This window comes from Myotis nattereri (genome assembly GCF_964212035.1).
Source record: "Myotis nattereri genome assembly, chromosome: 16".
Taxonomy (NCBI): Eukaryota; Metazoa; Chordata; class Mammalia; order Chiroptera; family Vespertilionidae; genus Myotis; species Myotis nattereri.
In genome coordinates this window covers 16,611,876-16,624,803 of record NC_138091.1, presented here as the reverse complement: position 1 = coordinate 16,624,803, position 12,928 = coordinate 16,611,876, and the positions used below count along the sequence as shown (strand labels likewise).

At 61.0% G+C, this 12,928-nt stretch overlaps 2 protein-coding genes across 4 annotated transcripts; both read left to right on the top strand.

Annotated features, from left to right (window-relative positions):
• Positions 1–2,000: 2,000 nt before the first annotated feature.
• Positions 2,001–10,990, top strand: KDM6B (lysine demethylase 6B; the record flags this gene model as incomplete). Of its 2 annotated transcripts, XM_081109212.1 has the most annotated exons (20): positions 2,001–2,137; positions 2,348–2,446; positions 2,552–2,771; positions 2,880–2,972; positions 3,055–3,216; positions 3,299–3,490; positions 3,580–3,927; positions 4,022–6,246; positions 6,350–6,476; positions 6,585–6,690; positions 7,697–7,902; positions 8,009–8,073; positions 8,161–8,232; positions 8,332–8,480; positions 8,610–8,724; positions 8,825–9,012; positions 9,165–9,306; positions 9,596–9,722; positions 9,803–9,973; positions 10,084–10,990. In XM_081109212.1, 20 exons carry the CDS (start codon positions 2,001–2,003, stop codon positions 10,105–10,107), a joined length of 4,968 nt encoding a protein of 1,655 aa, XP_080965338.1. In that variant the 3' UTR covers positions 10,108–10,990. The 2 variants fall into 2 exon arrangements, with proteins under 2 accessions (XP_080965338.1, XP_080965337.1); XM_081109211.1 differs by having other exon boundaries at positions 9,803–10,164.
• Positions 10,969–12,631, top strand: TMEM88 (transmembrane protein 88). 2 transcript variants are annotated; one of them, XM_081109217.1, is made up of 2 exons: positions 10,969–11,864; positions 11,969–12,631. In XM_081109217.1, the coding sequence occupies exons 1-2, from the start codon at positions 11,655–11,657 to the stop codon at positions 12,236–12,238; spliced, it is 480 nt and encodes a 159-aa protein (XP_080965343.1). In that variant the 5' UTR covers positions 10,969–11,654; the 3' UTR covers positions 12,239–12,631. The 2 variants fall into 2 exon arrangements, with proteins under 2 accessions (XP_080965343.1, XP_080965344.1); XM_081109218.1 differs by having other exon boundaries at positions 11,443–11,864; positions 11,984–12,631.
• Positions 12,632–12,928: the final 297 nt, after the last annotated feature.

Sequence of the window (12,928 nt, the reverse complement as noted above, 5' to 3'; positions counted from 1 at the left end):
AGTGGCACGCTGGGACCTGGAGGTCCAAGCGCTGCATGCAAACAGGCGACCGTGCCCTGTGGAGGGAGGACTGTTTTAACCAGAAACCCACTTGCCCTTGTGGGCTGGGTGGAAATTTCCCCGCAGCGCAGACTCTTCTAGCGAAGGTGAACTTTCCAGCCGCCCCCAGCCCCGGGGTGCTCGCTCTCCCCCGGCTTCCTGCCCGGCTCGAGCTCCAGCTGGAGCGCTGGCCCCGCCCCCGCCGCTTTGTACTCGACACTCGCAGCTCTTTGTACTCTAGACTCTCAATGGACCGATCCTAGGAACGGAGCCGGCTCCCTACCTGAGGGAACGCAGGGTAGGAGAGGAGGCGGCGCGGGGACCGAGATCCCAGGGTCTCGGGGGCGAGGAGGAGGAACTGAGGCTAAAGGGAAGGTGCCCAGGAAAGGGGAGCACTGCGTCCTTTGTGGTCGAGCCAGCACGGACGGGAAGGGATGGGGGGGCGGTGGGGGGGGGGGGGCCCGGCGTGAAGGAGGAAGTGAAACTGGTTCTGGGTTCTTTAAGGGAGTGGGTGGTGAGAGTGGGACAAGGGTGATGTCACCGCCTGTCGGGCCCCGCCCTCCTCCCTCCCCAAGGACCCCCCCAGGACACTTACACACGCCGCTTCCGCTGCGCAAGTGGCCACGTCACGGGCAACCCCCGAAATCCCCCCTCCCTTGGGGGGCGGGGGCCACGTGGGCCGTGGGGAACCGCGTGGCCCCGGCGGGGAAGGGCACAGAGGATACCGGAGCCACGCGAGAAGTGCCACTGGGGACCGGGGTGTGCGACTTTTCAGAAGTTGGGTTGGGTTTTGGGGGTCGGTGGGTGTTGAAGACAGAAGTGGAGCGTCTGAAGGTACTGGGCTCGAGGCCGGGAGCTGGACCGGGGCTGGGGACGCGGTCGGGCGTGGGGAATGGAGCGCTCCGTTCGCGGCGCGGGCGGGTGTGAGTGCCGCCGCCGTGACTGGCCCGGCGGTGCCAGGGGCGCTCGGAGCGGGGAGGTCAGGCGCTGGGCAGGTGTCGAGCGGAAGGCGGTCGGTGCTTTGTCTGCGTTGTGCATCTGTCTGCGGTCCATCGGTCCTAGGGCGGCGGGGCGGCCAGCGAGCATCTCGGGCGGACTAGCAGGGAGCACAGGCGGCTCTGTGGGTGCGTGGGACTGGCGGGGAGCGCTGTCCCCCAGGCCGGCCCGGGCGTGCGACTCGCCGCCTTGACCTACGCGGTCACAGGCCCCGCTGGCCCCGAGTGTCGGGTCCGAGATGGAGACCCTAGGTAGGTAGCCGCCGGGTCACGTCGGGGTCATCCGGGGCCGAGCCTGTCTGTCCAGCTCCGCCGCCCCTCTCCCCCCGCCCGCAGCGGCCAGGCTAACCTCGCTCCCATTGGTCCTGGGCAGGCTGTTACCGAGGCGGAGGCGTGGGTTATGATTGGCTTTCTGAGCAGAGAGGAAGTCCTGTGATTGGCCAGGTTCCTGGAGCTCGCCAAGGCTGTCAGAGGACGCTCCCACGGAGGCCGGGTAAGCAGCTGCGGCGTTGACTGTTGGCTCCCTACTGGCCATCCCGGTCCCTGCTACTCATCCCGGTTCCGAGCCACTCTCCTGGGCCCGTAGGGGCGCCTTAGGTCCGGTGGGCCTACCCTCAGGGAAAGCCAAGGCCTGGCTCCCTGTGCGGGTGACAGAGCTGAACCTAGCCCCAGCACTCCCACTGTGTTTGGCCCGCTAACGTCACCCTTTGCCTCCTCCTCTCTGTAGAATTGGCTGTGAAAGGCCCTGGGCGGCCCTCGGGGGCAGTGGGCCCTCCTGTCAGAGCGGTTGGAGTTGGGACCATCCCCCCAGAGAGCTGGGGCAGGGGGCCGTGCCCGATCTCCAGGGCTCCTGGGGCCACTGCTGACCTGGTAAGGGAAAAACTATGGCTGGGTTGGCAGTGTGTATACAGGCAGCTCAGGCTATGCCTCCAGTAAGAACATCATCTCTTCCCTGACTCAGGCTGGATGCATCGGGCAGTGGACCCTCCAGGGGCCCGCGCTGCACGGGAAGCCTTTGCCCTTGGGGGCTTGAGCTGTGCTGGGGCGTGGAGCTCCTGCCCGCCCCATCCCCCTCCTCGTAGCGCATGGCTGCCTGGAGGCAGGTGAGAATTTGGGCCATCTTTCTGTCTCCAGGAATTTGTCTTCCCATCTCCTGTGCCCCTCAACCTCTTTCCTTCTCTGGGTTTCTGCCATTCTGTGGGCCTGAGTGCAGTCCTCAGCTGCTTGCTCCTATTCCCCCTGTCCCCTCCTTCCTGGGCAGGGACACGTCTGCTCCATCTTGATGTTCATTAACAGACACCTTCTCTCTCCAGGTGCTCTGCCAGCATCGGGCAGTCCCCACTCTCTGCTCCCCTACCCCCTTCACATGGCAGTAGCTCTGGGCACCCCAACAAACCATATTATGTTCCAGGGTGAGTGAGGATTAAAGGTGCTGGGGATGGGAGATAAGGCTGGGGCTTTAAAAGAGTTCCTCCAACCCTGACCACTCCCCCTCTCCAACCCCTTCTGCTCTGTAGGACACCCACTCCAAGACCCCTCCATGGAAAGCTGGAATCCTTGCATGGCTGTGTGCAGGCATTGCTCCGGGAACCAGCCCAGCCAGGGCTGTGGGAGCAGCTCGGGCAGCTGTACGAGTCAGAGCATGACAGTGAGGAGGCCATACGCTGCTACCACAGCGCCCTTCGATATGGAGGAAGCTTGGCTGAGCTGGGGCCCCACATTGGCCGACTACAGCAGGTGGGATGGGGCAAGACATAATAGGCAAGGATTGTGCCTTCTGGCTCAGTGCCCTCATCTTATGCCTGCTTCTGCCCTGTCCCCTATACCCTTCCCCCACCTCTCCAGGCCCAGCTCTGGAACTTTCATGCTGGCTCCTGCCAGCACCGAGCCAAGGTCCTGCCCCCCCTGGAGCAAGTATGGAACTTGCTGCACATTGAGGTGAGACCAGGGCTGGCTGGGATAGGGAGGAGGGCTGGGCCAGGTATGCACCTGAGCCATTCTCCTCTCTTTTTGTCCTCAGCACAAGCGGAACTATGGGGCCAAGCGGGGGGGTCCCCCAGTGAAGCGAGCCGCTGAACCCCCAGTGGTGCAGCCGGTGCCTCCTGCAGTACTCTCAGGCCCTTCAGGGGAGGAGGGCCTCAGCCCTGGAGGCAAGCGCAGGAGAGGCTGCAACTCTGAGCAGGTATGGTTGTATGTGGGCCGATGGGCAGTGAGTGGGAGGACTGGGGCAAGGAATGGGATTCTCACACCCCCTTTTCTTCCAGACTGGCCTTCCCCCAGGGCTGCCGCTGCCACCACCACCATTACCACCACCACCACCACCACCACCACCACCACCCCTGCCTAGCCTAGCCACCAGCTCTCCATTTCAGCTGGCCAAGCCAGGGCTGTGGAGTACCTTGCATGGAGATGCCTGGGGCCCCGAGCGCAAGGGTTCAGCACCCCCAGAGCGCCAAGTGAGCAACTGTCTGCTGACCTTCATCTCTTACCTGCAGGTACCTGTGTCCTCCATTCTTCACTCAGTATCCTCGTTTGTCTCCTGTAGGACCAGCGGCACTCGCTGTCTCACCCATATCCATACTCAGCTCCAACCTATACTGCGCAACCCCCTGGCCACCGGCTGGTCCTGGGTACACCCCCAGGCCCAGGTCCCCGCCCCCCAGGAGCAGAGAGCCATGGCTGCCCGCCTGCCACCCGTCCCCCCGGAAGTGACCTTAGAGAGAGCAGAGTTCAGAGGTCGCGGATGGACTCCAGCGTTTCACCAGCAGCAACCGCCACCTGCGTGCCTTACGCCCCTTCCCGGCCCCCCGGCCTCCCCGGCACCACCACCAGCAGCAGTAGCAGCAGCAGCAGCAACAACGGTCTCCGGGGCATGGAGCCGAGCCCAGGCATTGTGAGTGAGCGGGAAGGTGGAGTGGGGCGATCAGTGGGAGCTTGTCTAAGGTGACTCTAGCAGACCTCTGACCAATCTTCTCCTTCACTTACAGCCCGGCGCTGACCATTACCAAACTCCCACGCTGGAGGTCGCTTCTCACCAAGGCCGCCTGGGGCCTTCGACACATAGTGGTCGGAAACCTTTCCTGGCAGCTCCTGCTGCCACTCCCCACCTTTCCCTACCACCTGGCCCTCCCTCACCTCCTCCACCCCCCTGTCCCCGCCTCTCACGCCCTCCACAACCCCCCGCCTGGCTGAAGGGCCCAGCCTGCCGGTCAGCCCGTGAGGCTGGAGAGATCTTAGAGGATCTCTTCTTTGGGGCAGAGGGACGCCCTCGCCCTCATCCACAACCCTTCCCGCACCGTGAGGGCTTCTTGGGGCCTCTGGCCCCCCGTTTTTCTGTGGGCACTCAGGATTCGCACATCCCTCCTACTCCCCCAACCACCAGCAGCAGCAGCAACAATGGCAGCCACAGCAGCAGCCCTACCGGGCCTGTATCCTTCCCCCCACCTCCCTATTTGGCCAGAAGTATGGACCCCCTTTCCCGGCCCCCCAGCCCAACACTGAGCCCCCAGGACCCACCTCTTGCACCCCTAACTCTTGCCCTGCCTCCAGCCCCTCCCTCCTCTTGCCACCAAAATACCTCAGGAAGCTTCAGGCGCCCGGAGAGCCCTCGGCCCAGGATCTCCTTCCCAAAGACCCCCGAGGTGGGGCCAGGGCCATCCCCAGGCCCCCTGAATAAAGCACCCCAGCCTGTGCCGCCAACGGTTGGGGAACTGCCTGCCCGAGGTGCACGACTCTTTGATTTTCCCTCTACCCCGCCGGAGGACCAGTTTGAGGAGCCCGCTGAATTCAAGATCCTGCCTGATGGGCTGGCCAACATCATGAAAATGCTGGATGAGTCCATTCGAAAGGAGGAGGAGCAGCAACAACAGGAGGCAGGCGGAGCCCCTCCACCCCCCTTAAAGGAGCCCTTTGTATCACTGCAGCCTCCATTCTCCGCTGACACAGCCCCAACCACCACTGCTGTTGCCACTGCCGCCGCCGCCACCACCACCACCACAGCCACAGCCACAGCCACCCAGGAACAGGAGAAGAAGCCACCACCAGCTCTACCACCACCACCACCATTAGCCAAGTTCCCTCTTCCCCCCCAGCCCCAGCCGCCGCCACCCCCACTACCCCCAGCAGCCAGCCCAGCCAGCCTGCTCAAATCCTTGGCCTCTGTGCTGGAGGGACAAAAGTACTGCTACCGGGGGACAGGAGCAGCGGTTTCTACCCGTCCTGGGCCCTTGCCCAGCACTCAGTATTCCCCAAGTCCCCCATCAGGTGCTACTGTCCCACCACCCACCTCAGCAGCCCCTAGTGCCCAGGGTTCCCCAAAGTCCTCTGCTTCCTCATCATCTCAGTTCTCTACCTCAGGTGGGCCCTGGGTCCGGGAGCACAGGGCAGGCGAAGAGCCAGCCCTGGGCCCCATGACCCCTGTCCCGCCGCCCCCACCCCTGCCTCTGCCCCCTGCTCGCTCTGAGTCTGAGGTGCTAGAAGAGATCAGTCGGGCTTGTGAGACCCTTGTGGAGCGAGTGGGCTGGAGTGCCACAGACGCAGCAGGCCCAGTGGACATGGCAGACCCTGTGGACACGGCAGACCCAGTGGACAGTGGAACTGAGCGACTGATGCCTGCTGCCCAGGCGAAGGAGGAGAGTGGCGGGGCGGTGGCAGTGACAGGACCAGGGAGCAGTAAGCGGCGGCAGAAGGAGCACCCAAAGGAACATCAGAAGGAGCACCGGCGGCATAGGCGGGCCTGTAAGGACATGGTGGGTCGGCGGCCCCGCGAGGGCAGGCTCAAGGCCAAGGCCAAGGTCCCCAAAGAAAAGAGTCGCCGAGTGCTGGGGAACCTGGACCTGCAGAGTGAGGAGATCCAGGGTCGTGAGAAGGCCCGGCCTGATACCGGTGGGGCCTCAAAGGCTAAGCCACCCACAGCTCCGGCCCTTCCACCGGCTCCTGCACCCTCTGCTCAGCCCACACCCGCATCATCAGCCCCTGTCCCTGGAAAGAAGTCTCGTGAGGAAGCTCCAGGCCCACCGGGCGTCAGCCGGGCTGATATGCTGAAGCTGCGATCACTTAGTGAAGGGCCTCCCAAGGAGCTGAAGATCCGGCTGATCAAGGTGGAGAGTGGCGACAAGGAGACCTTCATCGCCTCGGAGGTGGAAGAGCGGAGGCTGCGCATGGCGGACCTCACCATCAGCCACTGTGCTGCCGACGTCGTGCGTGCCAGCAAGTGAGTGAGGGACTGGCACCCATGAGGCTGCTGGCCTGGCCCAGGGGGAGGCTCGCTTCCCCCATCACCCTATTTCTGTCCTCACGTCATTGTCCTCCCACAGGAATGCCAAGGTGAAAGGGAAGTTTAGAGAGTCCTACCTTTCCCCTGCCCAGTCTGTGAAGCCGAAGATCAACACAGAGGAGAAGCTGCCCCGGGAAAAACTCAACCCACCCACACCCAGCATCTATGTACGTGTGCCCCTGCCGGAGGGTTCGGTGCCAGTGCTGGGGGCTGTTGGGGTGCTCTGAGCCTGAGACAGGGCTCTGATCTAGCCCTGTCTTCTGCTCATCCCTCAGCTGGAGAGCAAACGGGACGCCTTCTCACCAGTGTTGCTGCAGTTCTGTACAGACCCTCGAAATCCCATCACCGTGATCCGGGGCCTGGCAGGTTCCCTGCGGCTCAGTGAGTGTGGGGGACAGAAAAGTGGGGGAGGGATGCAAGGATTTGGGGCTTTGGGACTCTGAGAGCCCCCACTCTTGAAGATCCAGGATAGTGGCTATAGTGAGCGTTCCTTAGTCATAGGGAGGCTGTATTTGAAGGGTGCTCTGAGTGATGGGTGAGCTGGCCTCAGGCTTTTCTCGCATCTGTATTTCCAACAGTAGGCAAGTGGGAAAGGGATATATCTCAGGGCCTGGTTAGTCATTTTTAGTTTTCTTGGTGATTAAGGATGAAAAGGATAGATTCTAGAGTACCCCTGAAGACCCATGACTTGAGGCTTTCTCTTTTTCAACCTTTACTGTGCAAAATTTCAAACACATAAAAGTAGAGGGAACCATATAGAAATATAGAAATCAGTCTTGTTTCCTCTATATCAGTGGTTCTCAACCTTCTGGCCCTTTAAATACAGTTCCTCATGTTGGGACCCAACCGTAAAATTATTTTCGTTGCTACTTCATAACTGTAATGTTGCTACTGTTATGAATCGTAATGTAAATATCTGATATGCAGGATGGTCTTAGGTGACCCCTGTGAAAGGGTCGTTCAACCGCCAAAGGGGTTGCGGCCCCACAGGTTGAGAACCACTGCTCTATACCCATATATTTTCCTTCTACTGAGTTACTCAAAGCACGCTCTAGGCTTTCACTTGACTTAAGTCTTTCATTGCATCTCATGATCGCTTAAAGAATCTGTCACTCATTAAGCACCTACTATATGCCAAGTGCTGTGCCCATGTGGCCTCGTGCATACCTGAGGGCTGGTGGAGGAACTGAAGCTCAGAGCAGCAGTGGGAGAGGAGGTTGATGAGGGATGGCCAACCTTCCCAGCTTTCTGCCTGTTCCCTGGCTTTCCCTCTGTGAAGCCAATGTCCAGCCTGTCAGAGGCTTGAGGAGTAAGAAGAGAGTGAGTTGGGTCCTTGATCCCTCCCTTCGGCCTCTTCCCCGACACCCTGCTCCTTCTTCCCTTGCAGACTTGGGCCTCTTCTCCACCAAGACCCTGGTGGAGGCGAGTGGTGAGCACACCGTGGAGGTGCGCACCCAGGTGCAGCAGCCCTCAGATGAGAACTGGGATCTGACGGGCACTCGACAGATCTGGCCCTGTGAGAGTTCCCGTTCCCATACCACCATTGCCAAGTATGCGCAGTACCAGGCCTCATCATTTCAGGAGTCCTTACAGGTGAGAGGCAAGCATAGGGAGGCAGGGATGCGGATCAGGGGACTTGGAGTGGGGCTGCTGAGGGAGGGCTCCTGGAAGGTGGCTGACTCAGCCTGTGGCCAAGCAGGAGGAGAAGGAGAGTGAGGATGAGGAGTCCGAGGAACCAGACAGCACCACAGGAACGCCTCCTAGGTACCGTACACAGTATGCCCGTTCCTTTGGTGACTTTTACTCCCTTCCCTATGCTTCGCCACCAATGTGTGCCCTTCACCCCCACAGCAGCACACCAGATCCGAAGAACCATCACATTATCAAGTTTGGCACCAACATCGACCTGTCTGATGCCAAGCGGTCAGTGGGGTTGAGGCCAGCAAAGCTGGGGCAGGATTGCTGATGGGTCTGCAGGGCGGGGATAGCCTCTCACTTTTATTGACTCCCTCGCCGCCGCAGGTGGAAGCCACAACTGCAGGAGCTGCTGAAGCTGCCCGCCTTCATGCGGGTAACGTCTACCGGCAACATGCTGAGCCACGTGGGCCACACGATTCTGGGCATGAACACGGTACAGCTGTACATGAAGGTCCCCGGCAGCCGAACGCCAGGTGCAGACTGCGCGCTGGGGGCGGGGCTGGTGTCGGTGCTGCTTTCAGCCAATGAGGGCCACAGGGTGGCCTTGGGAAGGAGCTCAGCTCGGCTAGGCCAGCCACGGCGTTCTCTATTGCCCCCTGCAGGCCACCAAGAGAACAACAACTTCTGCTCTGTCAACATCAACATAGGCCCAGGCGACTGTGAGTGGTTCGCGGTGCATGAACACTACTGGGAGACCATCAGCGCTTTCTGCGACCGGTGCGCCCCCCCCCCCCCCAACACACACACACTAGGCCCACCCCCCATGTCCCATCTCTGAGTCCCCAGGTTTCCATCTGACCCTGTGGCCACCCCACAGGCACGGTGTGGACTACCTGACAGGTTCCTGGTGGCCAATCCTGGACGATCTCTATGCTTCCAATATCCCCGTGTACCGCTTCGTGCAGCGCCCTGGGGACCTCGTGTGGATTAACGCGGGGACCGTGCACTGGGTGCAGGCCACTGGCTGGTGCAACAACATCGCCTGGAACGTTGGGCCCCTCACCGGTGAGAGGGTGGGGTGCAGAGACACTCAGGGGTGAGGGGGTTGGAGCCTCCTGGCGGGGGAGAGGAGGGCAGCCAGCTGTGAGGGAAGGGGCTGGGGTCCAAGTAGCTGGGAGTTGTTTGAGAATCCTGTAGTGACTGCTTCTGGCCCACAGCTTATCAATACCAGCTGGCCCTGGAACGATATGAGTGGAACGAGGTGAAGAACGTCAAATCCATTGTGCCCATGATTCACGTGTCCTGGAACGTGGCTCGCACCGTCAAAATCAGCGACCCCGATTTGTTCAAGATGATCAAGTGAGGGTCCTACTTGAGAGGGAGCCCGTTTCCACCAGACCTGGTCCCGCTCTTGTTCTGCCTTAGAATGCAACCCCATTCCCCGGCGCTCTCTCCACTCTTTACTCATGGCCCTGCGCTGTTACAGTGCTGGAGCAGGTGGCCCGGTTCCTGCTCCACGGAATTTTACTTGACAGTGGCCCAAACAGATAAAAACGCACATGAAATGTTAAGGGGGCCCAGTAAATGAGGGCCACGGTCGGCCCTGCCAGCAGCCCTCCCTTACACCACTCGCCCTCCCCACGCCCAGGTTCTGCCTCCTGCAGTCCATGAAGCACTGCCAGGTGCAGCGGGAGAGCCTCGTGCGGGCAGGGAAGAAAATCGCCTACCAGGGCCGGGTTAAGGACGAGCCCGCTTACTACTGCAACGAATGCGACGTGAGTGGGCCCGCTTCCCGCCTTCCTGGGAGAAAGGAGCCCCCAGGGCGTTCCTCCCGGTGACGGCCCCCTCTGTCCAGGTGGAGGTGTTCAACATCCTGTTCGTGACGAGCGAGAACGGCAGCCGCAACACGTACCTGGTGCACTGCGAGGCCTGTGCGCGCCGCCGCAGCGCGGGCCTGCAGGGCGTGGTGGTGCTGGAGCAGTACCGCACCGAGGAGCTGGCGCAGGCCTACGACGCCTTCACGCTGGTGAGGCCGCGGCGCAGCGGCGCGGGGCGGGCCGTCGGGCGGGACCGAGGGGGCGGGCTCCGGGGTGGGCCGGCCCGCTCCTGAGCCCCCCGCCCGCTTTCTCCCCGCAGGCCCCCGCCAGCACGTCCCGATGAGGCCGGATGCCCCGCCCTCCTGCCGGCCTGCAGGGCGCCGCGGGGTCACCAGCACAGGCCTGGGCTGGACCTAGGTCCCGCCTCTGGCCGGGAAGGGGGACGGGCACAGCCCTTCCACCCCATTGGCAGCTCCCCTTCACTTAATTTATTAAGAAAAAAATTTTTTTAAACAAATATGAGGAAAAAAGGAAAAAAAAAATAAAGGGAGACGGGGGAGGGGGCTGGCAGCCCCTCGCCCACCAGCGCCTCCTCTCACCGACTTTGGCCTTTTTAGCAACAGACACAAGGACCAGGCTCCGGCGGCGGCGGGGGTCAATACGGGTTCCCTCACGCCTGCCCGCCGCCTGCCCGGCGCAGATGCACGCGGCTCGTGTATGTACATAAATGTGACGGCAGCCGAGGATTTTAATGAGATTCTTTCTATGGGCTTTACCCCTCCCTCAGAACCTCCTTTTTTATTCCCAATGCTAGCTGTGATCCCTGTACATGTCTCTTGTTTATTCACTTGGTTATGATTTGTATTTTGTTTTTTTGTTTGTTTTTAATTTATAACAGTCCCACTCACCTATTTATTCATTTTTGGGAAAACCCGACCCCCCCGCACCCCCCAAACTATCCCACCCACCCCTCCAGGGCCGCCCGCCGCAGGGCTCTCCCTGCGCCCCAGTGTGTGTCCGGCCCGGCCCGGCCCGGCCCGCCCGTCTCCGCCCGTCCACGGCTCCAGCCGGGCTCTCATGGTGCTCAAATCCGCTCCCCTCCCCTACGTCCTGCACTTTCTTGGACCAGACCCTCCTCGCCCCATCCGACCCGACCCCAGCCCTGCCTGAGGGTGAGCGACTCCTGTACTGTAGGGGAAGAAGTGGGAACTGAAATGGTATTTTGTAAAAAAATAAATAAAATAAAAAAATTTAAAAGTTTTAAAGAAAGAACTATGAGGAAAAGGAACCCCGTCCTTCCCAGCCCCGGCCAATTTTAAACACATGGACCTTCCCCTTGCGCCCCCACCCTTTTCTTTTTAAGTGTGAAACAGCCCAGGGTCAGGGCCTCCCTGGGGCAGGGACACCCCGGGAAGAATTTCTCTGGGGCTTTATTTTCGTGTTGTCAGTTTTTTCTCCTCCATGCTGGGGCTGCGGAGGGGTGGGGGGTTTACAGTCCCGCCCCTCGCACTGCACTGTCTCTCTGCCCCAGGGGCAGAGGGGTCTTCCCAATCCTACCCCTATTTTCGGTGATTTTTGTGTGAGAATATTAATATTAAAAATAAAACCAGAAAAAAAAAAACAATCCTGTTTTTAGTGTGCTGATGATAGAATACTGGGAAGAAGGGCTGCAAGCCGTGATTGATGGAGAGATTGCCCAGACCCCGGCCAGAGGGAACCCCTCCCCAGAGGCGCCTGTGGAATGTCCAGAGCTCTGGTCTGGGGGGGTGCCTACTCCTGGAGCCGCATTCCAGGATAAGGGGGGCGGGGTGGGGAGAGGCTGGGCCGGGGGAGGGGCAGGAAAGAGGGCTATAAGGGCCGCTGCCCAGGCGGGCTGGAGCCAGGCAGGCCATGGCGGATGTCCTCGGGCTGCAGAGACCGGTTCCCAACGGCGGCCCGGAGCCCCGGGACCCCCTGGACTGCTGGGCCTGTGCTGTGCTGGTCACCGCCCAGAATCTGCTGGTGGCTGCCTTCAATCTCCTCTTGCTGGCGCTGGTGCTGGGGACCATCCTGCTACCCGCGGTCACCATGCTAAGCTTTGGCTTCCTCTGCCACTCCCAGGTGAGCGGGCGCCCCAGGGTGTGCGTGCGAGCACGGGTGCGGGGTTTATGGGCCACAACTTCTCGCCTGGGCTGTTCGGCTTGGGCCTGACACCTCGTCTACAGTTTCTGCGCTCCCAGGCACCCCCTTGCACCGCGCACCTGCGGGACCCAGGCTTCACGGCCCTGCTGGTCACCGGATTCCTGCTACTCGTGCCGCTGCTCGTCCTTGCTCTGGCCAGCTACCGCCGCCTCTGTCTGCGCCTCCATCTGGCCGACTGCCTCGTGCCCTACAGCCGAGCCCTTTATCGGCGCCGGCGCGCCCCGCAGCTGCGGCAAATCCGGGCCTCACCGGGGTCCCAGGCCGTTCCCCCGTCAGGAAAGGTATGGGTCTGAGGACCCTCGAGTCAAGAACAACCCCGACGAATGCCCTCCTTTTCAATCCGCCCAAGGACTTGAAGCCTGGGGGTCTTCCGACCTACCCTGCCCCGTCCCTGCCTAAGCCAGTCCTAGCATCCCCTTGGCAAACTGCAGCAGCTGTGGACCCAATGTTGGTGAAAATTCGCCATTTCAGAAAACCCTTTCTTTTTACTACCCATGTCTGAATCCTGAATATCTGGGCTGGACCCTGCACATACACTCCCCACCCCACCCCCCATCTTGTGAATAGGACAACTGAGCCTCACTGGTGCCCTCCCTTTCCGGCGCAGCTCCGCTAGTATTTACGGGCTGATGGGTGAGGTTGGAGGGGAAGGAGTGACCACACGTTAATAAAGAATTAATGAGCTGAATGTGCTTCTTGGATCCTGTGAGCAGAGGGGCGGTGCAAATACTGTCACTACTGCTGTGCGCCCAGGAGAGGGAAACAACATGGGAGGGGGTGTGGCTCAAGTGTGCAGACGGGAGCATCCTCCAGCCTCTTGGCCTTCCCTTATCGCATCAGCCTGTTCTTCCTGACCAGACCCAAGCTCTGTCCCTGACCCCGAAGCCACCTCCCCATCAATAGAGTGGAGAGGGCCTGGGCTTTGTCGCTTGCCCTGCTCCCCTTGGGGACCCGAGCCCGTTCTCTGACCCCAGCTTAGAGGA